At 46.4% G+C, this 24,288-nt stretch overlaps 5 protein-coding genes across 5 annotated transcripts; 3 read left to right on the top strand and 2 right to left on the bottom strand.

Annotated features, from left to right (window-relative positions):
* Positions 1-4,261: 4,261 nt before the first annotated feature.
* On the bottom strand, positions 4,262-9,075 carry BHQ10_007189 (uncharacterized protein; the record flags this gene model as incomplete). The annotated part of the gene is made up of 9 exons (XM_040879857.1): positions 4,262-4,486; positions 4,536-4,866; positions 4,918-5,131; positions 5,180-5,564; positions 5,616-5,757; positions 5,811-6,596; positions 6,648-7,541; positions 7,608-8,271; positions 8,331-9,075. 9 exons carry the CDS (start codon positions 9,073-9,075, stop codon positions 4,262-4,264), a joined length of 4,386 nt encoding a protein of 1,461 aa, XP_040735693.1.
* Positions 9,076-9,390: 315 nt separating this feature from the next.
* On the top strand, positions 9,391-17,683 carry BHQ10_007188 (uncharacterized protein; the record flags this gene model as incomplete). The annotated part of the gene is made up of 7 exons (XM_040879856.1): positions 9,391-9,511; positions 9,573-10,544; positions 10,602-16,538; positions 16,591-16,746; positions 16,797-16,878; positions 16,933-17,074; positions 17,126-17,683. The coding sequence occupies 7 exons, from the start codon at positions 9,391-9,393 to the stop codon at positions 17,681-17,683; spliced, it is 7,968 nt and encodes a 2,655-aa protein (XP_040735692.1).
* Positions 17,684-17,965: 282 nt separating this feature from the next.
* On the top strand, positions 17,966-19,088 carry BHQ10_007187 (uncharacterized protein; the record flags this gene model as incomplete). The annotated part of the gene is made up of 5 exons (XM_040879855.1): positions 17,966-17,983; positions 18,074-18,204; positions 18,364-18,633; positions 18,706-18,856; positions 18,933-19,088. 5 exons carry the CDS (start codon positions 17,966-17,968, stop codon positions 19,086-19,088), a joined length of 726 nt encoding a protein of 241 aa, XP_040735691.1.
* Positions 19,089-20,001: 913 nt separating this feature from the next.
* Positions 20,002-21,346, bottom strand: BHQ10_007186 (uncharacterized protein; the record flags this gene model as incomplete). The annotated part of the gene is made up of 2 exons (XM_040879854.1): positions 20,002-21,038; positions 21,094-21,346. 2 exons carry the CDS (start codon positions 21,344-21,346, stop codon positions 20,002-20,004), a joined length of 1,290 nt encoding a protein of 429 aa, XP_040735690.1.
* A 1,282-nt stretch (positions 21,347-22,628) lies between these two features.
* Positions 22,629-24,014, top strand: BHQ10_007185 (uncharacterized protein; the record flags this gene model as incomplete). The annotated part of the gene is made up of 1 exon (XM_040879853.1): positions 22,629-24,014. The coding sequence occupies one exon, from the start codon at positions 22,629-22,631 to the stop codon at positions 24,012-24,014; it is 1,386 nt and encodes a 461-aa protein (XP_040735689.1).
* Between the last annotated feature and the right edge of the window lie 274 nt (positions 24,015-24,288).

The following is a 24,288-nucleotide window of genomic DNA, read 5'->3' as shown; positions in this document are numbered from 1 at the left end:
CAATCCGATCATGGAACTGGCGAATCCAATATATTAATGTCACATGTACTATTGACGAATTAGTCCTGGTTCCCTATTTCGAACTTTCGTACTAAATTCGAAATGGTGCTTAGTACTCATAAACTAAGTTGCAAAGGCTCCTATTGCGGACCGAGCTCCCGTCTCTTCAATTTTGAGTCGATCGAATTGTCGCAAACGATACAAAGATACGAGCAGAAGGGCAGGGGGAGAGAATTGTCAAAAGAGGGGAAGGATGTAGTGGCGTGTCATGTTAAGGCTCGCTACTATTATTTCTTTTGATACGGAGGACATCAGGAATGTGTACGCTAGTTTTGATACGAATATTGAATTTCCGTATCTCTTTGACATAACTTAATACATGTATGAGTTAGCTAAAAGTTAGCAAATTTTGTGCCAGTCCAATGAGTGACGGGAACGTTTATATACTTTCAATCGGACGACCTTGCTTTTTCTACAGATGTAGACTCGACAGAGTTAGATTGTGTATAATCTTGCCGAGTCAAGTATTTCTTTCGCTATATCAGCCCGAACTAATCTAAGAGGGATGGGATGTACCAGTAACGCTAGATTAAAAGTACATCGTAACAATATTGACATGAACTGGACGAAATACATACTCAGTACGGACGGAGCTGTACAACCAACTACTTTAGTCGTCAACGCCACCTTCCAAACCCTAACGACCCCATACAACAAATCAAACAGCCAATCATTATTCGTTCAAGTCATATGAGATTTCTGAGTTTCTATACACAAACAGATCCTTTCATCCTTGTGCCCACTTACTTTGTCATGGCGGCTGCAAGGGCTTACGCACCGCTGCAAGTAGCCGGCCCGAGCTGCGGGCTGGCTGCGTGGTTTTTTCTTTGTTCAATTTTTGATGAATCCAATTAAGTAGATACGGTAAGAAACTGATTTCCACATATCGGACCATGAAAGTCCGGATTTTCCTCTCGCTGAATGAATAGACCAGTCATCGCGATTATGCACAAACTCTTAGCATATATCCATGGTTCAATCAGAGAGCATGCATGAACATTCCTGAGAGAATCTAAAAAGCCTGTACCTACCATGGGTTATTTTGGAAGCAGGCAGAATTAGATTAACCTCGCATTGCATTCCCGTGCTTACTTCCGCAGCGGTTCAGTTTAGTGTCATGCTTAGTATGTACTCTAGTCCCTGATTTCATTTCCTTGTATGTAACTACTAAAATACATAGCAGATGAATATGTACAACGACGTAGTACGAACTACGAATTGCCCGCTCGTGCACGGATTTAATCTACTGTACAGGTAGCTACATCTTACATACATCAGCGAGTCTATACCGAAGTAGATCTTAACATTCGTAAATTTTATTCTTACATGCCTAGGCCAGCGAATGCAAGGAATGAAGGTAAACTTCTGACAGCATTGTTTCTTTCCCCTCTCCCGACATATCCCGGTTATGACAGCTGGGTATGAATGTGCGTACTGTAATAGAAATACTCCGAGACTTGCTGTTCAGTGTTGGTGACCCGCCTTATTTTAGTACGTATTCTGATCGAGAGTGTAGTTCGGATTTGTCATTTCGTCTGTAAATGGCAAATCTGTGGACAAATTCACGCTCAATCAAGTAGGTGGTATTTCATTGCAAGATAGATTAGTTTGTTCCTATCCCTGCCCATGTCCGAGTAATACTCGTGACTACTCGTGATTTGCAATCGATTCGGCAAATAGACGACGCTCGAACCGAAGTTCATACGCGCATTTGTATGTTACTCTGTATCACTCTGTTCTGTACGTACTGTATCCGACAAGACACTAACCAGATCAAGACTAACAAAATGAGGTTCGGCAAGCTCCCGTCCCCGTTTCCGCCGACGGGAAGCCCCACTTTTTCCATCTGTATGTGACTTCTTTTCCTTTCTTGCTTTCCCTCTTTCGCGTTGCTCTCTTTCATTCGTTGGCAGCGGGGAAATATATTTCACCTGATGTACAGCGCATACTCTAGTGCCCCCTTTTGGTGCGTGATGTGCTGCTCTTATTGGAGTGTCGTTCGTTGGTGGACTCCACTTGGTACCCGCTGCGTTGCAGGATTGACTGGTGGATAGCACGACCACGTAGGCCATCACCCCTCTTTGCTAGTCCCTAGTATCTTCTACTAAAGTCTTCGGTACGGAGTACGTAAAGACTCAACTTTGGTCTCCGAAGGGCTTTGAAGGGCTTGAAGGCTTGTCAGTCGTGGTTCGATATCACCGTTTGTTCATATCTTTCAGCAGTGTGTGTCGTCTCCGCTGGGCGAATAATCAATAATTCCCTCCTGTGACTAAATACCAGTGCCAGCTGGCCCCCGCGCCTGACGGTATCAGGCCTAGTTTGTAGTCCTCCCTTTGCTTTTTCTTCTTTATTTCTCATCTGAATTCGCCGAGTCCACGAAGTTACGGAGGTACTTAGTGTGGAATCACTTTACTCATCACACCACATTTTTCCGGATGCTCATTCCTCTTGCTCATCAGATTGATAAGAGATTAATTTGCCTCAAGCCTTTGAAAATGGTGTTGAGGCGACATGATTCGTTGATCTAACATGACATACATACTAGATCAATAGCACCGAGATAGTATTACTTGTAATCGACTGACCGCTCCAGATCATGGCTAGCTAGTCAGTTATGTCTACCCCTCCCCATTCAACCTCTTCTTCAACGTTTCAGGCGTTCAGCTGTAGAAGGACAAGCACCTTCCAATCAGGTCTTCGAACCCCGACAAGGCCATCAAAACAATAGGGTGTAGCGTCAATCGCCGAATCGCTGACAACCTATCAATTCAACCCCCTTGCATTCGCGAGCGGCAAGTAATCATTTCGCCATTTCATAAAATACGTAGGCCAATAGATAACTATGAAGCGCAAAGTTTCATAATTACATAACTGGGTGACTACTCCAGACGGAATTTCGTAACAGAGTTGACTCCGCCCCCTCCTTCTCCCTCTCCTGGTTTTCCATTCGCCTCCGCGCATGTAGATTAATGTACAACAACGTCAAGAAAAGACCCTGAGCTGCAACAACCCGTCTTCGCATAATCAGCTAACCGAGAGAATCTTAAATTGTATGCGCGTGCAAAACTTAACTTGCTTATTAAGGCGGACTGATTATATTAACTTGACACTATGTTTTTACACCCATTATAAAGGTCACTAAGGGCTATACTCACGTAGCCTAGATACTAATAAGTTTGCTAGGTTACGAAATGTGGATTTAACTCTGGAATTAACTCGTAAATATTTCTTCTTGTCTGATGAAGACGACTCAATCACTGACTCGCCATTAGATCTGCTATTGTACTAGATATTTACTTCAAAATTATGTGACTATTGACCTGAAATCCATTGCATATGATTCAGATCTATCCATTGACCTATTTGGCAATATTAGCCGAACAATGAAGCCGATGCATGACCTCAAAGGGAAGAACCGAGATAATCTCCTAAAGCTTATGGGTGGAAACCACCACCGGAACGTAAAATTGGATGACAAAAGAGGTATTGAGTCTAGCCAGTCCTCTTGGCGATCTCGATGATATATCTGTGCGTACTAGATAGGTCACAACCCTAGAACGAGACTGGTAGATCGTCAAAATAAGATATACGAATGAAGGTTCCTAGACACCTTCACGTGTCTGAGTTCTATAGTATATACCAAGGGGTGAAGTAGAAATTCGCCAATTCTCTCACCTCTCATTGATAGTCACAGAGAGACCTTCCTGGATCCTTAATATTGATGGCTTATTATATGACATGTCTGATGCTTGACATATATATTCAGAAGCAAAGGATCATCGGACCAAAAGACCCATGGCAACGGATCTAGGATGATTAATCCTAACCCCTTCGTTCATGGTCCACGATAGCAAGGTCTTCACCCTTGTGATGATTCTCGGCTGGATCAGCTATTAAGGAGGTCTAGACATGCTGTCGTCAGGACAATGGCCAATACTAGATGAAAACAAGACAATAGTATTATCGACTCTATTTTTCCTTCACCAAAAAGCACAGATTGATCCAATCTATGAACAATCATCTATTCAAATCCGCCCCTTGAAGATATATCCAATACAACCACAAAACCCCAATCCATGTCCCTATTCATCCAAACCATGCCATTCGTTTCATTTATCCCACGCGTCCCAAGCCGTTTCCCACCGGACCCAGGGACATTCAAAGAAACACCTCCCGAGCAATGCAATGTACTGAACGAAATCTAGTTCTTTTCAAGTGCCTTTTCAGCCTTGGCAGAGAATATCTGCTGCCATACCTCCATCCATTCTCGTTGTTTATGTGAGAGCATCTTTTGCGGATTGCGCACTATCTCTGTCATAATCTCGCGAACTCGAATGCTGAATCTCTTGAATGCGAGCATCTGTTTCCAGTCTCGGACAGAGAACCGCAAGCGATTATTGTCAATCGAGATAACACCAGAATACATCTGATCATTTTTAATACTTATATCAAAGTAGGGAAGGCTGTACACATACCTTGAACTCTAGATCACCACATAACAGGGCAACAGCAAAGCTTTCCACTGCGCTAGTCTCGTGCGCGTTGTAAAATCGATTACGAGTCTGCATTATATGATAATACGACAGCCATTGCACAGATGAATCAACCCGTTTGTTGACGGATGTAGGATGAAGCGATATGTTCTGATTATTGGCCACGTTACGCCATCCTTTTCCTTCGCGTGTCACGAGCTTAGGATAGAAGCTCCATGCTATGACCGAGTTGACTATAATATCATTTGCGCTGTTGACATTTACTCGTTCCGGAACAACGAAAAATTGTCGGTTGCGGCCGGTTACTCGGGCTCTGCGTGTCGCATTAGCTTGCACTCTCCGTGTCTAGTATTTAGTTGCATACCTTCGAAGAGCAGTCTGCTCCTCCATTTCTAGCTTTAGCAGTCCCGCATCGACAATACTAACGAGCAATTGGGTCTTGACGTCTTCTATATTCAGCAAAGTCTGGGGACTAAGAAAGTTCTTCCGGCAGAACGAATACTCATTCACCCCGGGAGTTTCCCGAATCCGTTTCCAGGCGAGATAAGCATTGTAAATTGTCAATAGGTCCGAGTCACCTACATTCTGTTAGTGATATCGCTTAAGCGGCGTTAAATGATATTTACCTCTTTTGAATGACAGTCGAGCCGCGTCTCGCTGTGAATTCGAACCGAGTGTGTTCACAAACGGTGACTTCGATGATAGAATTGCCGCAATACTAACACAAGCATCCAGACACTTGAAAATAGCACCATATATTATAAGTTTGCCGAGCCATACGTCTAATGGAAGCTTTGCAAGTTGCTTTCCCAAGGAAGTCAAACCCTCAGCGCCTGTGAGCGCCTTGACCTCCTTCAAAGATTCAATAGCCCTGCGTATATTCTTCGAAGATGGTGGGTCCAGAGCTTCAAGAAGAGTGGCTTCAACCTCTCCCATATTACATATCTTGACACGAAGCACCAGGTCCTGAAGCGAAAGCCTGAGCATTTCGGGAGTTTGTTGCTCCGATAACTATACCAGACTGTCAGGATCGGATTATAATAAGACCACCTTGGTACGTACCTTGTTGTCATGACGGTATTTGGTGAAGAGGTGGAAGCATATTCCTTTCTGAACACGTCCAGCTCGTCCACGACGTTGTTTTGCATTGGCACGAGATATGAAAGACTCCACTAATCGTGATAGTTGGCGTTTCTCGTCAAATCTTGCAAGTTAATTAGATGTCAAAACGGAGCAAACGGATGGCGAAATACCTACCTCATGACCTTCTCTTTACCAGCGTCAATCACCGCCGTGATGTCTGGAATTGTGATACCGGTTTCAGCAATGTTGGTGGCAATCACAATCTTCCTAATTCCCTCAGGCGGTACGAGGAAAGCTTTCTCCTGGTCTTCGCTAGCAATAGACGAGTGGAGCGTGTGGATGATCCATCCTTGATTGAAGGTTGGATCAGAGCCAATCTCATCATGGAGCCTACGGATCTCTGCTAAACCTGGCAAGAAGACCAGAATTGCTTTGCTGTACTGAGTTAAGTCTTGTCTCGTTGCAATAGTCGTCAAAAGTTTGGTAATTAAGCGGTAGTTGAGCCGATACTCGTCAAACTTCAGCACTGTATCCCTCGCCTGGGCCGGATAATCTTCCAATGTTTCCCTCAAACCTCGGCTCATCTCATCAGACAGTCCTTCATCGGATAGATTTTCCTCCTCATCGTCGTCAATAATAGTAGAGGCCGGATACGAATCATCCAAACGATACTTTGTCATATTGATAGCGTCCTCAAGATATCTGACTTGCACGGGAAATGTCCTTCCAGGAATGTTGAGTACTGGCGCACCACCCAGGTAGTCTGAAAATTTTTTAGCATCCACAGTGGCAGACATGAGGACCACTTTGAGCTCCGGTCTCTGAGCTAATAATCGTCGAAGAACAATCAGTAGGAAGTCACTGTCAATACTCCTTTCGTGTACCTCGTCAAGTACGATATGCGTGACATCTTGCAATTCATTTGGCCGTTCCAACATGCGAACAACAACTCCAGTGGTTCTTAGATTGAATCAGTATCTCAATTTGCAGAGGAGTAGGGAGTAGACGCACGCGAATATAAGTCTTGTACTTTGGCTAATCTTACTTTCCAATCTAATGGCGAACCCTACCAAGGACCTATTCGTTCCTAGATCTTGATGTCTTTCACCGAGCTCTTCGCTCACACGCCGTGCTAGAGAAATAGCGGAAATTCGACGGGGCTCGGTAACAAATACTTTGCACTCACGGCCGTTTGCAAGCTCATTTTCCATAATGAATGATGGAATCTGGGTACTTTTACCACTTCCAGTTTCACTGCAAATGATGACAGCTTGATGATCTGCCAAAGTATCCAAGATCTCCTGCTTATAAGCCCACACTGGTAAGTTCTTGCGAGATTCCGCCATGTGCTGAAATGAGGGGTTGTTTGATTTTTCTTGCCACAAATTTTTCAGACCACCAGCATTGATCTTGGGAGTTGTCGATTCGGCTTTTCCTAAGGGCTGCTGTTTATTATTTCCGTTTCTTCTTCTGAAATTGTCAGACAGAACTACATCCTGCTCAAATTTGCCGTGATTCTCCTCAATCAGTTTTTTCAAGTGTCGTATCGTTTGCTTGTCAGATTCATCCTCTTGTTGCTTTTTCAGCTCGGAAAATTCTTTGTAGAGGTCTCTCCATACATTCGGGAGCCTCATATAAGCTTTGTTCTCCTTCGTACTCGAACCTGACCCAGAAACGAGCAAGAGCGCAAGGGTAGAGATATACCCTTTTGCTTGCTCTTTTTTAGCCGCGGCAATGGTGTCCATTGATACAAACACGGTGAATGCATTGGATTTGATAGTGGTTCCCTCGATTGATACTAAGAACGGTTCTTCCTGTGGTTTGGACCACTTTATTTCGACGGCATTCCGATTCGAGAAGGAAGTGACTGTCAAATCTTTCCAGACAATTTTCGAGCCCGGGTCTCTGAAACAAATCGTTAACCACTGTTCTGGCACCAAAGATGAGGAGATTTTATTTTAGAAAACTTACCTGGCCTTGCATACTTCTTGAAGAAGCTTGTCAGGCTCGACGCCGCCAACCGATACTCCAAAGTCGCGTATGCTTATGGCACTGTTGGTCGTTTCCTGGAATGGAGAAAGGTCGTCGTTCACATCTTCTGTGAAGATGCCACCTAGAAGACCTTCATCACCGGATTCAGCAGCTTCTACCATAACAAAGTCACCCGTAGCTTCAGATACAGTGGGTTGTGTTTCCTTCTGAGATATAGCCTTTGCCCCAGAAACTGCTCGTTCCTTCTCCCGAGAGAATGCTGACTCTCTCCACAAATCGCTTAATTTCTCTCTCCACCTCATTTCTGCCACGTCATGATCAAAGAGAATGTCGCTCTCAATTTTAGCAATTTTCAGCTGGAGTTTCCTGACCCTCGGGTCAGAAACATCTTTAGTGGCCTTTTGTCGCGCTTTTCTTCCACTCCCCGAATTTTGGTCAAACAGTTGAGAGTCTAGTTGATACATTCGAGTTTTTAAGGAGACATATTCATCAGCAAAGTCTTCCGGATCGAGAGAGCTATCGGAATCATCGTTGAAGTCCGGTTCGATTACATCAATTATTGGATGGTTGGGGGCAGGCTTGATCAGAGGATTTCGGCCTTGGGCTATGGGTAATGCTTTCGTAGGTGACTTCACCTTTGTACCTAATGGATGAATCAGTCGGAATATTCGGAACAAGGTAGTTAGGGTATAGGAAAATCACTGTTGAAGAATGAAAAGGCAGCTTCTTCCGGTGTCCACGACTGATCCTTCTTCTTGTCATATGGGTCCAGCTCAGAAGGTGCACATTGCAACGCCAACCAATCTAAGGACTCCTCAAGATTCCAATTTACACTTTTGGAGCTGTTTGAGAGACCAGAGTAGTAAGTTATGATATATTTCAGCAATGAGTCTATTCGATCGTCTGAAAACCCAAGTCCCTGGATAGCCTCTTTCAATGTCCAGAGCCTGGCAATCAGTTCTTCCTCTTTCCCAGCATCCAAGTCCCTTTCAGGGGGGATTTCAAGGTGGTCTTGCTCAACTTGAATAAGAGCCAGGACCTGGTCTTGGATCTCCTGCGGTATCCATTCGTTCAAACTCAAAACACTCGCCTGAGACCTTAGCACCCGACGCTCAGTCTCAAATCTGGATACTTGGCGAATAGCTTCGTTCTTAGACTTCGATGCATATTTGTCGACTAAAATTTGGAGTTCTGCTTCCTCAAAGTGCTTTTCAAGTTCCTCTGGAGAAAGATTCTGCAGACTCTGCTCCTTAGCACTGCCAGATTGAGATTGATGAGTCTCTGCTGGTTTCGATGTCTTTTCGTCTTCCGATGCAACTACTGAAGAATCTACCGTTGAAGAGACCGTAGTTGATTCGACTGCTTTCGGCTTTGAAGGCACCGAGACAGTAGCGAAACCTCTAGCTGGGTTCGATGCTGGTTTCTTTTTTCTCTTGTTGGGAGGCATTTTTCTGTGGGTGGGTCCTTTTATATGTAATGTTCCAGCGTCACAACGTACAAGACGCGTCCCAGCAAAATATCATACGAGAAGACACGATAAAGCCTAACCGTGAAGAGATATATCTGTTAGAGATAATTTGAGGAGAAAGGAAGAAAGATAAAGGTTGAGGAACATTGACGTCTTTGTACCTTGCGGGCAGGCAGGAGCGGTGCGGGCAGCGGAAGGCAGCTCCCCACAATAAACCTCAAAATCTTTTTATGACACAACTGCGGGACAACAACGCTGAGTCAATTCAGCTCGACATGGTATCACCATCCCAAAATGGATGAACTGAAATGGGATGCTATACGCAACGGGGATCTGGAGACCCTCAAGAGCGTTGTTTTGTCAAGCTCGACTGCTCGCCGCGCGCGTGCCCTCCACTCGATCCGCGAAAAGAACGGTAAGGCACTCACCTCTACAAATCTGCCACTGAGTGTAGCTTACTGAGAAATTTTTGGTAGGGGACGTCCTGTCAGAAGAGAACAGTAAACCTATCCTGGACCTCCTCATCCAAACATATCCACTATACATCGACCGAATCTCTCGATTAGCCGTTCAGCAATGCCTTCGCACGATCCTGAAATCCATAACCGAGCCGGACGCGAAGTACTTAGCCGCAAGACTACAGAAGGAATGTGCGAAACCTACTCTATCAGCCGCATCTGCCTTCGTGCTCGTTGAGTGGTGCTGCATCCTTCTCCAACACCTCAGCAGTATCGATGCTCCTATCGGTGCAGTTTTAGATGTTATATCTGCCAATGCGAACGTCTTAGAATTGTGTCTGGGAGAGACATCGAAACCAACCGTGCGACAATCCGCCCTGCGAATAACTCGTCGTGCGCTGAGGGCTATTTTTACGTCCCAAAGTTTGGGCGGGGAGGCGATACGCGAATCAGTTTCAAAGCTCACCACGGGCACTTTGGCCCAGAAAAACGCACCTTTTATTGGCGTAATTTCCGGAGTTTGTGCACGTCTTGTGGCACGAAAGGAGGTTTTAGCTGGGTTAAAGAAGCCGATATTGGCTTACTATACAAAGGAGATACTGGGTTCGCGAAGTCAAGTGCCACCGCATATAGCAAATGGGTTATCGGACTTTTTTGCATCATTCGTCACCTATGACGATGTAGTCGCCGATATTGTACCAACGCTAGAGAAATCTATTTTGAGGTCCCCGGAGATTATACTCAACGGCATAATCCCGCCTCTTTGCTCGTCACTTCCTGTGGAAATCGATCTTTCCGAGCCCGTCAATGCTCGTCTATCAAAGCCTCTTTTGTCCAGTCTTAAGTCCACGAATGCCATCATTAGACAAGGTGCTACACAGTCGTTCCAAGCTCTGATACTCAAATGCAAGACCGAAGACCCTCTGCTGAAGGTGGCCAACGAGATCATAGGGCCATTGAAGTCTGGGAAGATCTCGAATGCCGATCAACGTGCGTCGCATGCTGACGTGTTATCAGCAATTCCTTGCTATAAGACTATATCCTTAGAAGCAGTCACGCATTTGGTTACAGTGGGTGCTAAGGAGTCAAGCGAAATTGCCCTCGTATCAGAAGTCAAAGCCATATGCAAACATCTGGCCTATCTCATCAATTCCGAAATATCTGTCAAAGATGAAACGATCACGGCTATTGCAAAGGCATCCGCAGATAAACGTGTACCTTTTCGTAAATTGTGGCAGCTGCAGATTGCGGATTTATTTTGGAACACCGATCTAGGGAAGTTGACTAGCTCATCGAGCCAAAAATTGATTGATGCTGTCCTTACGAAATTGAAGGATTCGTTCACAGAGTCTGTCGCCAATCCTCTTCCATCTGCGCAGAGTGGTCTGGTTTCTGCCGCTTATGGTTACGTTTCACTGTGCGGTTTATTAAAAGACTCGCAGGCGACCGCAAAATCAGAATGGAAGACTATCGTTCAGCAATCAGTTTCACTGACACCTAAGCCGTCATTCTTATTGAACCCGAAGGTCTATAGCAAGTTGACCACAGACGAGGATTTTCGATGGAAAGTGAGGGCACTTACCACAGTTGCAAATAATTCTACACTACGTACTTATGATGCGGCAAGTCAAGGGGCTTGGGGTCAAGCGTTTATTTTCACAATCGCTAGTCCGAGCGTCCCTCGAAACATTAAAGACGAGGCATGCCAGGCTCTGACAAAGGTTTACCTGGAAGATGCTACGACAGCCGCAAATGTTATTGTCAATGCATTATGGTCTTGGGTGTTCGCTCTGTCTGTTGCTGACAAGGAATCTGGTGCAGTAGCTGCAGGTCAGGGAAGCCAGGATTTACTTCACTTCGTAGTGAAAGCCATATGTCCCAGCGCATCCGGTTCACAGCCATTCTCAGATGATGTTCAAATTGCGCTGAAAGATCAGATGATCAAACTCCTTATTCTTTGTCGCCAAGAACTGATACCCAAGGCATCCTGGATTGACCTTTGCTTAAAGATAGGCCTAGATCCTGGGAAACTTGTATCCGATCAACCTGAAGACTCTATTCAACAACTCATACAGGTATCGGAAGACCCTGTGCAGTCAAAGATCCCACAAGCAGCTGATGCTGTTGGAAGCGCAGCAGCAGATCTAGCTTTCGTTGCCCCGGACGCGATGATACCACGTATCGTCAAGGTAATTAGTGAGGACCTGGCAAGTGATCGTATCGCCAAATTTACCCCTACCGATGCTGCAATCACTCGCACACCAGAAGGGACTACTTTCGTGGATGTACTCAACACAAAGGCTGCTCAACCGCTGTCAAATAAGAATATCAAGGACTACGACACTTTGAAATGGGAAGAGGAGCTCCGAGCACAGATAGCACAAAAGACGGGACAAACAAAGAAAAAGCTAACGGCAGACGAACAACAAAAGGTCAAGGCACAGTTGGAGAAAGAAGCTAAAATCCGGAAAACTGTGCTCTCTGAAATCAAGAGGATTGAACGAGGCTGCGTAATCGTTCGCGGGCTGGCCACAGGACCACCAACTGACACCGACGGGTGGATAAACACCGCAGTTACAACTCTTCTTTCTCTAGCTCGTCTTAATGCCGGCCTATTTGTGGGTGATGCTGTTTCAAGAGCGTATATTGCTTGCGCGGAAAAGCTCTCTTCGAGACTTGGCCTACTACGACCGTTTATCGGAGTCGCGACCCTTCGAGCAATTGGCAATACTAATTTGTCCCCTGACTTAGAAGCCGAACCACTAGGAGATCTCGTCACAAGGATTCTATACAGACTACGCTTCACATCCGAACAATTACCCTTCGAGCCAACTTCACTCGCCTACCTTTTGCCATTGGCTGGKTTWGTATTGAGTCGAGATGGCATCGAAGAGCAAAAAGGAGAGGATGGCGGCGAACAAGTTCTATTGACACTAGAATTCCTGTCTTTTCACTCTTCTTCCTTTTCCGACACTAGGCTGCCCCGTCGTGAGGTCCTACAGCATCTCATTACGTCGCTGCACAAGTACTCGCAGCATTATAAATTAGTCAAGGATACGCTGCTCGATCTGTGCAGATGTATCTCCCAGAATATTTCAACGGAGGAACTCGAAGTTCTCTTTGAGGGTACGATTGCTCCGGATGTTTCAGTACGGACTGCGGTTCTTCAAGCAATTGAAGCTGAGATCGATTTAACAGACCTGGATTTCTCCGAGCATATCTGGCTGTGCTACCACGATCAGGTGGAGGAGAATGCAGAGATCGCGGAAGCTATCTGGGAGGACAATGCCCTTGATGTTGACGAAACGTCGTATCTGAAGATTCTCAAGTATCTGGATGTTAAGGACGGTCAGCTTCGAGGTGCCGCGGCTCGAGCTCTTGCACATTCTGTCGAGCTAAATCCCTCAACATTCGACGTTGTCCTTTCTGGCTTGCAGTCTAGATACTCGGACGAAGTCAAGCCAAAGGCTCCCGGCAAAGACAAATATGGAATGCCCTTGAAAGCCGACGTAACGGACGTTTGGGAAATCAGAAGTGGTATCGCTTTGACCTTCAAAGCGATGACAAAACTTTTTGAGAAAGATCAGATTGTGTCATTCATGAAATTCCTGATAGACAATGGTCCCTTGGTTGACAAAAACGCCCTGGTCAGAGAGCAAATGGCAGATAGTGGCAGATTGATCATTGAGCAGCGAGGACAAGATAAGGTCGAGGAACTAATGACCTTGTTCGAAAAGACACTCGAAACTTCCGACAAGGCCACTGAAAGCTCTGACTGGCTCAATGAGTCCGTCATCGTACTTTATGGATCCTTAGCAAGACATCTAAAATCCAAAGACTCGCGATTGGATACAGTTATCAAGAAATTACTTGCCGCTCTTCCCACGCCATCGGAGATGGTTCAATCGGCGGTGGCTGGGTGTCTTCCTCCCTTGATTAGATTGTCCGGCCCCGCTGAAACCGAGGGCTACGTCAGCCAGCTGCTAGACCAACTTGTTCAGTCCAAAAAGTATGCATCGCGACGTGGGGCAGCGTATGGACTCGCTGGTATCGTTCAGGGTAGAGGTGTTGCAGCCCTCCGAAAGTACCGTATCATGTCGTCTCTCACAGATGCACTCGACAATAAGAAAGACCCGAACCAACGTCAAGGAGCTCTTTTGGCTTATGAGCTCTTCTCTGCTGTGCTTGGAAGAGTCTTTGAACCCTATGTGATTCAAATCGTGCCCCATTTGCTGACAAGCTTTGGCGATCCTAGTATCGACGTGAGAGACGCCTGTCTCGACGCCTCTAAAACCTGCGTTGCAAGTTTGAGTTCCTATGGTGTGAAGCAGATTCTTCCGACACTTCTTGAAGGTCTTGATGACACACAATGGCGTAGTAAAAAGGGAGCTTGTGATCTTCTAGGTGCTATGGCATATCTTGATCCTCAGCAATTGGCCATCAGTTTGCCAGATATCATTCCTCCACTCACTGTTGTACTGAATGACAGCCACAAAGAGGTTCGCAACGCGGCCAATCGCAGTTTGCAGCGTTTCGGTGAGGTCATCAGCAACCCCGAAGTGAAAAGCCTGGTTGGAATCCTTCTCAAAGCTCTTAGCGATCCCACGAAATACACGGACGAAGCATTGGACTCGCTTATCAAAGTGTCATTCGTCCATTACCTTGATGCCCCTTCGCTTGCTCTTGTTGTTCGTATATTGGAGCGTGGACTCAGCGATCGATCAAACACAAAACGCAAAGCTGCTCAAATTATCGGCAGTCTTGCCCATTTGACCGAGAGAAAGGATCTTATTTCTCATTTGCCCATTTTGGTCGCTGGCTTGCGTCTGGCAATTGTGGATCCCGTTCCTACTACACGAGCCACCGCTTCCAAGGCTCTCGGATCTCTCATTGAGAAATTGGGAGAAGATGCCCTTCCAGACCTTATCCCGAGTCTCATGTCCACCCTCAAGTCGGACACTGGAGCCGGCGACCGACTGGGATCTGCTCAAGCTCTTTCGGAAGTTCTCGCTGGTCTCGGAACAACGCGTCTCGAGGAAACCTTGCCCACTATTTTACAAAATGTTTCCAGTTCCAAGCCATCTGTCAGAGAAGGTTTCATGTCATTGTTCATTTTCTTGCCGGCTTGCTTCGGCAACAGCTTCGCTGCTTATCTCAACAAGATCATTCCACCGATTTTGGCGGGTTTGGCTGACGATATTGAAGCAATCCGTGAGACGTCTTTGCGAGCAGGTCGTCTCTTGGTCAAGAACTTCTCTTCCAAAGCCATTGATCTCCTTTTGCCTGAATTAGAGCGCGGCTTGGCCGACGACAGTCACAGAATTAGATTGAGTTCAGTCGAACTTGTTGGAGACCTTCTTTTCAATCTTACTGGTATCACCAACAAGGTCGATGCTGAGGAACAAGAAGAAGGTGCAGCCCAGGCTGGCCAATCTTTGCTCGCAATTCTCGGGGAAGAGAAACGAAACAAAGTGTTATCTGCTCTCTATATTTGCCGCTGCGATACATCTGGCTTGGTAAGAAGTGCAGCTATCACAGTCTGGAAAGCTCTTGTGGCTACGCCTAGAACACTTAAGGAATTGGTGCCAACTCTCACACAACTCCTCATTCGCCGTCTTGGATCATCCAACATGGAACAGAAGGTTATTGCAGGCAACGCACTGGGAGACCTCATCAAGAAAGCTGGTGAAAGCGTCCTGGCTACTTTGTTGCCTTCACTTGAGGATGGACTCAGAACATCAACCGATGTGGATGCCAGACAAGGTATCTGTATTGCACTTCGGGAATTGATTACCTCGGCGTCGCCAGAGGCCTTGGAAGACTATGAGAAAGTCCTCATCTCCATTGTGCGGGTTGCCCTGGTTGACAGCGACGCGGAGGTTAGAGAGGCTGCAGCTGAAGCATTCGATGCCTTGCAACGCATTCTAGGCAAGAAGGCAGTCGATCAAGTACTGCCATATCTTCTGTCTCTTCTCAGGAATGAGGAAGATGCAGAGCAAGCTCTATCTGCTCTGTTGACTCTGCTTACCGAAACCACACGTTCGAGCATTATTCTTCCTAATCTAATCCCCACGCTGATTACATCTCCAATCACTGTCTTCAATGCAAGGGCACTCGCATCTCTGGCAGAAGTTGCTAGTTCCGCCATGAACCGTCGTCTACCCGCAATACTCAATGCCCTCATGGATGAAATGATATCAACTAAGGACGAGGAACTCCGATCAGAACTTAGCACCTCTTTCGATACCATCCTCGTCTCTGTTGATGAATACGATGGTTTGAACGTTGCTATGAACGCCATGATGACATTAATGAAACATGACGATCACCGCCGGCGAGCAAATGCTGCTGAACGCTTGGCTAAATTCTTCTCCGATGCTGAGATTGATTATTCAAGATATCACCAAGACCTGATTCGCGTGTTCCTCATTTCGTTTGATGACAGAGACAAGAATGTTGTCAAGGCTGCCTGGTCTGCACTTAGCCAATTGACATCACACATGCGCAAAGAAGAAATGGAACTATTGGTGGTTTCTACACGGCAGACCCTGCGGCAAGTTGGTGTCTCTGGAGCTCCTCTTCCAGGTTTCAGTTTGCCCAAGGGTATCATGGCAATTTTCCCTATCTTTCTCCAAGGTTTACTCAATGGAAATACCGAGCAGCGAACGCAAGCTGCATTGGCTTTTGCAGATATCATTGACAGAACTGCAGCGGATTCTCTCAAACCATTCGTCACTCAAATCACCGGTCCTCTTATTCGTGTTGTTTCTGAGAGATCTGTGGATATCAAAGCAGCAGTCTTCTATGCTCTCAACAAGCTTCTAGAGAAGATACCACTAGCTGTCAAACCTTTCTTGCCCCAGCTTCAACGCACTTTTGCCAGAGGTTTGGCAGACACCACCAGCGAAACTCTACGAAATCGGGCGGCCAAGGGTCTGGGTATATTGATTACTCTTACGCCTCGTGTGGATCCTCTTGTTGCGGGTATGTTTTGTTTGAAAATATTGTTATCGATTTTGTCACTAACCTCTCGCAGAATTGGTTACCGGCTCCAAGACAGATGATGACGGAGTCAAGAACGCCATGATGAAGGCACTTCTTGAGGTCGTGGACAAGGCAGGTGGTAGCATGAGCGAGGCATCAAGGAACGCAGTACTCGCTCTTATAGATGACGACAGTAGCGACCGTACAGGTATGATAGTAACTCATTTAGTCGAGTTGGAAGTTTCTAACAGTATACAGATGCAATGGCCATGACCAACGCCAAATTGCTCGGTGCACTGGTGAAGAGCCTACCCGCGGCCACAGCTATACCATTGATTAAGTATGTGCATTTTCTTTCACAAAATCGAGAAATCATACTGACTGTAACCTGTAGATCTCGGGTGTTGACTACAAACTTCTCTCATGCTTCTATTCTGGGCTTGAACGCTCTTCTTGTGGAGGCTCCAAAGATGCTGCTAGAGAATTTCGCGACCGAGACGCCGTCATTGATCTGCCAGGGAGTGTCAAACTCGGATGTATGTGACTTTAACCTTGATTTACTCAATACTAATGCTAACCCTCTATAGCCCTACGTATCCGATAACAGCGTCCTGGCAGCAGGAAAATACATTCTTGCTGAAAGCGAGAATAAAAACTTCGAGTCAACAAAAACTGTCTTCGATAGCCTTGCATCAGTGATACCCTCCGGCCATCCAGCAGATACTAGACGTCTCGCTCTTGTTGTCTTGCGCACCATAAGCCGTCTCCATCCCGAGTATACCAGGCCACACCTCGCACAACTCGTGCCGCCAATTTTCAGCAGCGTTCGTGACCCAGTTATCCCTGTGAAGTTGGCCGCTGAAGCTGCTTTCCTTGCGATCTTTGACGTGGTGGAGTCCGAGAGCGCTGTTTTCGACAAATATATGGCTGGACCGGGTGCGGAACTACCTGCGGGCCCGAAACGAAGCATCTCGGACTATTTCAAGCGTGTTGCACTTCGACTAGCTACTCAGGCTCGCGAAAGACGAGAAGCAGAGGGCGGCCAGGGTGGTTTAGGACTTTCTAACGATGAGGTCGAGGATGAACGGGAACTATGGAGTATAGGAAGGGTTGACTTGGGCCAGGACAGTTTTGGGGTTGAGTGATGTGACGACATGATGAGTGTATATTTTTCTTTACATAGTTATGAGGCAAAAGTTGGGTTCAATTCTTTAACATGCTCAAGAGTCGACTGTCTTTTGATATGTAGATAAGACATATGATTGGTGGTGGTATGGCGCTAAACTGTATCTGGACATGAAAAGGCATGATTGTGATCTTGATTGCCCACTGCAATTACTTCAACTCTTGCAAAGTGTAGTCTTCCAACATAGAAGACCGAAATATCGTATTCCTTCTATGATTAATATGAGTAAGCATCACTCACAATGACTGATCGTGAAGCAGTCGAGATGAACAGGAGTCGTCGGTCGTCCTAAAACAGTCTAGCGGGTGGGGTTGAAGCCCTAAGGTGGATGCTTCTGCGGTTCGCTTAGCAATTACCTAAGCAGCACCCGCTCCGTCCAAGGCTATCCTCAAACTCCCTCGCTGAAATCGCCCGCCGTCAATCGATCCGTCCGACGAACTTTTTAACGCCAAACGACCGTCGACACGCCGACATCAAGATGTGAGTATATACCAGGAAAACAATCTTTACGACGAAAACTGTTGCCCACGATTCTTCAGCCGATGCATTTCCGTCGATAAGTCGATGAATTCGATGGTTTCAACTTTTTCTCGATGCATTGAAAAGGCGAGCCGAGACTGATATTTTTCTTCTCTACAGGGTCAACCTCACCACCCAGAAGCGCCTTGCGGCGTCCGTGATCGGCTGCGGTAAGCGCAAGGTCTGGCTCGATCCTAATGAGATGAGCGAAATCTCCAACGCCAACTCTCGCCAAACTGTCCGCAAGTTGGTCAGCGATGGCTTGATCATCCGCAAGCCCGTCACCATGCACTCTCGCGCCCGTGCTCGTGAACTCAACGCCGCTCGCCGAATTGGTAGACACCGTGGTTTGGGTAAGCGCAAGGGTACCAAGGATGCTCGTATGCCCAGGTATGTTTGTTGCTAGGTCTACAATGAGGGATATTTTCAAGGGGATGGATATCTAATACTGTTTGTCTACAGCCAAGTTCTCTGGATGCGTCGCCAGCGTGTTCTCCGCCGTCTCCTCGTCAAGTACCGTGCCTCCGGCAAGATCGACAAGCACCTCTACCACGAGCTCTACCACTTGAGCAAGGGTAACACCTTCAAGCACAAGCGTGCTCTCGTTGAACACGTTAGTTTTGTCCCCTATCTTTCAATCGGATATACTATAGGGATCGCGAGCAGATTTATTGACATGCCGAAAACAGATCCATAAGGCCAAGGCCGAGAAGCAGCGTGAGCGTGTCCTCAAGGAGGAGATGGACGCTAAGCGTGCCAAGACCAAGGCTGCCCGTGAGCGACGACAGGAGCGTATCCTCGCCAAGCGAAATGCTTTGACTGGTGAGGAGGAAGCCCAGGAGTAAATTCTGTAGGGTTGGACCTGGTTGTGTGAGAGAAGAGTGGAAGTTCCGAGCGAGGCGGGAAACAAGATACACAAAGTGAATACCCCCATTAGTGTTTTAAAAGAAGCAAATTACACTATTGGCAAATTTACTTTTCGTCAAGAAAATACCCAAATGAAGAAGGTCGCGAAGAAAGCTAGAACTTTCTTGTCATTTGGGTAAAAGCCCTCTTATCTTTATTTTTTTTTAACGACGGCAGGATCGGAAATTCTTTGCATTTGGGGTTTTTGTTTTGTTTTAAAGCAAGTACGAAAAGAAGAAATGAAACAAAATGAAATCTTTCCAAGATGAATGGTCTATCTTTATCAGACATGCTGTATGACCTATTCCCTCTTCCTGTCTTTACGCCCTCGAACTCGACTTTGTGTTGAATATAAGATGACTGCAGATAATTGTCCTCACTACGTATAATAATCTCGATAATGAGTTGCGTCATGACTTTGTGCCACAATGTACCACGTACCGAGGTACTAAACGCAGAATAGACGGCGTACGTTCTCAACCGTCGTGCTCAGTCATCAGTCGAGGGTGTGTAAACTGTGAATATCGTATTATTCTCGAGAGAACGTAACAGATCATATAGATTACAGTAGTCGTAGTTGTTGTCATTTGCATTTACCAGACACAGCTGGTGTCTACATCTAGCTTGAACTTGGTACATTTGAAGCAGTGTTTCGATGGACGTAGCATGTTGGTATCAAATCTTTAGGGTACAGTAAAGGATCAAATCAAGATATGTAAAAATGGAATATAATCAAAACGCCACCTCCCCTGTCCCAAACACGGCATAGTGGCATTAAGTAAAACGATTGGTATGTACAAACAGTAAGTCCAAGGGCGTTAGAGCGTTTTCGTTTATATAATCAGATTTTCATCACGAAACATGTCGTGGGAAGTTGAAGTCCAAGTCTGCGAAGTATCCCCCCTTTTGAGACTTTTGTCGTTCAACCATAGGGGTCGGATGAGCCGAGGAGTGAATAGTGGGTGGTCTCTCTAGATCAAAGGGGTCGCTGTAGGTACTGCTTCGATCTTCGGTTTTCATTGATTTTCGATCAATTGACTTCCAGGTCGGCGGTCGAGAATAGAATTCATGCACTAGGGGTGAAGATGAACGAGTGTTCGGTATGTTGAGGGTCGATCCACTGAGTGTGCTTCGAGTACTATTACGGTCTCTGTTATTGACGCCGTTGTTTGTGGCATCCATATCGTCGTCGTCCACACCACCATTCCGTATCGTCAGCGGCATTGAGAATGCTATCTCGTCTTCGTAGTCTGTATGAGAGAATGGATCCGCCGAATCGGCAAATGGGTTCTCTGGTCGAGTGTTGTTTCGTTCTGTTTCTGTATTGGTCGAAGGAGGATCCGCGAACGGATTGGCAGACTCTGTAATTGTTCGTGGAGCAGAGGACATGCCTGCTCCCTGCATTGAGTTCTCTTGTGGGTCAGGACGACTAACAGACAACTTTCTTGCAGTAAAGTCAGGCTGCGATTGCTCAGGGGAGTCGTTATCTTTGTTTCGTGACATAAATTGAAAGTTTCGAAGATTTGCAAAGACCGGTCGAACTTTGTCGATGATAGCAGGTATAAATGCTGCCACAGGTCCCGGGTTGAATCTATCAAGCAGACTCGTAACCCCCGGGAACCGTCCAGCCATACCCGGGCCCTTCTCTCTGTCATGAAATTGGGTTGATGTACGTCGTTTACGTCGACGAAAGTATGCGCAAAGAATGACCAATGCGACAACGGCTACAGCACCTAGAGAAGCTCCAATAGCAGCCGCAATCACATTTTTCTTCGAAGTATTGCCCGCCGAATCTCCCGCAGTATCGTCTGGTGATGTTTGTGTTGATGAGGGGTCTGCGCTTGAGGATGTTATTGCTGGTAAAAGGGTCGCTGCTGCAGCGGTTATGGCTATATGACATTAGCCATGGTCATTCCTAGCGTCAACACAAAGATAAGAACATACTAGTGGATGTGGCCAAGATCGTTGTCGCAAGTGAGGTGATGCTGGATACGGGGTGTGAATCCGTGGATTGTGCAATTGTTGAGATAAGGCTGGTACTAGGTGTGTCTTGAATAGTTGATGTACTGAAAGAAGACAAGACGTCAGGAAGATCAGCAGTCTCTGTTGCAGCTGAAGTCGATGTCGCTGTAAAAAATTGCGTCCTTGGAATCACGGTGCATCTCCTTCCACTAAGCGTTGTGATCGAAGTTGCCATTTCTAGTCTTGATATCCGGCCGTGTGTCGTTCAAATCAGCGTGTTGTGTGATCGCACTTGAAGAGAATCCGATCACTGTTGAATCATATTGTGCGAATATACATTACAGGATACCTGCCATGCGTCGGGAATGAGAGTGTTGCCAAGTATCAAAAGTGATGAAGCGAGGAAGACGTGTTGCTACAGATACAATCCGACTGTCTCGTCGAGCTGTCGAGCCCGGCTCGGCTACGCGCATGACGCAGAGGCTTGTCCGGCTCAAGACTTGGAAGCGTGTAAGGGTATAATGTTTCAGAAGCGCGATAGTGAAGCACGGAGAGTATTGGGGGTTCTCAGGGGGTGTCAGTGGCCATGCGGCCGTCACATTGCGGACGTCCACCAGTAATACCTCCTCCACGAAGTACTATTCTTGGAGAGTAGCCATGACGATGACTGGCCAGTAGCCACCATGCATCTTGTGAATATACCGTAGCCCGGCGCATATAGCATGGAGACAGTCGCTGAGGACGATTGACTGGAGGTGGCATGTTGAAGCGTTCCTGGAGGAAGGCGGCTATGGGCTTGCTTCTGCCCAATCAGAAGCCACAACTTGAAACCCCAGACGTTTCGGGGCTCTCGTCACGTGCTTCTCCTGCAACATCGACAACTTGTCACTTTCTTAGTATTTGGTTAGACAGTTCCTGCAGTACTCATAGTAGAAGCACAGGTGCGGAAAAGTCAAGCATCCTGCCTTGGGATGCTGTAGTCGGTCCGAAGCGGTTCGGGCGGTTTCATGTAGTCGGTGAACATGTAGATGCAGAAGTGTAAAGCTATGGCATGGTGTCTACCCCATTACATTAGGTAGAATAGAACAGCGAGTATCATGAAAGAGATGACAACACTCAGAACAGCATACTGGAAGTACACGCAGGTTGATAGTTGTATCGCCCACGAATGAGAGAATCATGGTGGAGGAAGGGAAGGTGGATCGACCGGTGCGACCCGTTGGAGCTTCCCCACCAAACAATTCGTCCTCTCTCAACATCCAGGAACGACCAATGGTCATCAGAATAGCCATAGCTGAAGCAAATCTGTCCGAATCAATTGGCTTCCTGTCCTGTAGCATTAAGAATCAACTTGCTATGTGAGGAAGGTCGTTTTACATCACTCAGAATGTTCGCGTGGGCAGCTGCAGGCAAGTTTATATCTATTTCCTGCAAGGCATCTATGTCACGAACGCCACTCACAACAGACAGAATGCTTTTTAATTTCATACTAACAAGCTAAATCAGGAGCCCAGTCGATGGGAATTGACACCGACCAGGAACGAGATCCACCAGCTTCTCCAACGCCACTAGAATTCCCTCAATATGTCGGATTCAATGACATAGACGCTCAAAGTACAACAGACTTTCAAACCATCTACCGGAATCTCTTAACACTCAGGAAACCTCAGGACATTACAATTGATCATGTTAGGGCCTTGAATCTGAGAATCGAGACGGACGTAGAGGCTCTTCAGATCATTTCTGATGAGGATCTACAAGGTCTACCCCCATTGATCTGGGATAGAATGAACGATGATGACGAAAAAAATCCATCTGAAGCCCCTAAGATGGCAAATGGCGTCCCTTACCCACCCTACGAAAAATACGAAATTGTCATGAAGGAACTATTGATCGACAGTGATGATGCATTCAGAGAGGCTGCAAGAATGCCACCCAAGCCCGGACGCGATAGAGTGCGATTGACTCAGACACGGAAATTCTGGTCAGGACTTGAGCGGATGGCGCAGTATTGGGACACCAGCCAGGATGAATATTATGAAAGACCGGTTGCAGCTAAACCGGAGAGCAGTCAAATTGTCAATGATACCCAGCAGCAAGAACCTTCTTCGGAAACAAGCGTCAGTAGCCCGATGGACATGAGTGAATCACCGACTGAGGAAACCAAAACCTACGAACGTGTCTACAAGGGGAGGCGTGTTGGTACAGGAAGTGAAATGCCGTCTGATATCCGTGAAGATACGATGAGAGGACTTATCGAGATGGTTGCATGGCCTTTTCAATGTCAGGCATCTGTGCCTGCAACGCCGCCAAGGTTGAATGTCCAAGGTCTACTATTCCCCGTACGCCATACGTTGATATCTGGCAGAGTACCCCAGGATCGCCAGGCTGCACGAAGCGGGATACTAGAGGGACCCTTACTAGGCGTTCAATGTCGGGAGGAAACAAAATTCATCACAGAAGAAGTAGGATCTTGGAGCAAAGAGTATTGTGACTTGTTCCGTGAAGTCGGTGCTATGCTCCTATTAGCTCAAGAACGTGCTCGTGAAGGCGAGGTTGAGGTCAAACCGGGAGAGGGCAAATGGTGGACCACAGTTCCTCGATTTGGTGGTGCTGAACATGAAGGTGTCACGGGCGAAGCAGCAAATTCGGATAATGCAAAAGAGAAAGAAGAGCAAAAGGACAATGACAACAACCAACAAAGTGTGCATAAGCGTTCTCGCTATACAAATCCTCTCATTTCTTCACGGCGGGCAGTGCGAACACGAAGATTGACGCCTAGCGAGAAATGGAAGGTTATCGGACCTGGGGCTAGTTTGTGGGATAAAAGAATGAAGTATATGCAGATTGGAAAGCCAAATGGCAGTCCATATGACGACGTAAGTTGCGTCACAACAAACTGAGATTGCTTATGCTTAGCTAACTCGCTATCCAAGATCTACATGCTTTCGTGTATCAATCACCATGTCTCTATCTTGCATCTTAAAGTCCATCGACGATACATTGACTGTCTCACGACAGGTGAGAGTGCTTTGAGGGATCAGGGTACTCTGGAACAACCTTGGAACATTCTCAAACTACGTCGAACCAAGTGGTATGATTTGTTGGATTCAGAGCAACGACTTGAAGTATTTCACAGTCTTTGGAAGTTGTATCACTATATTATGAAATGATGTA

This window comes from Talaromyces amestolkiae (genome assembly GCF_001896365.1).
Source record: "Talaromyces amestolkiae strain CIB chromosome Unknown scaffold14.1, whole genome shotgun sequence".
NCBI lineage: Eukaryota > Fungi > Ascomycota > Eurotiomycetes > Eurotiales > Trichocomaceae > Talaromyces > Talaromyces amestolkiae.
The sequence above is the reverse complement of the archived record's forward strand: the minus strand, read 5'-3'. Positions and strand labels throughout refer to the sequence as shown.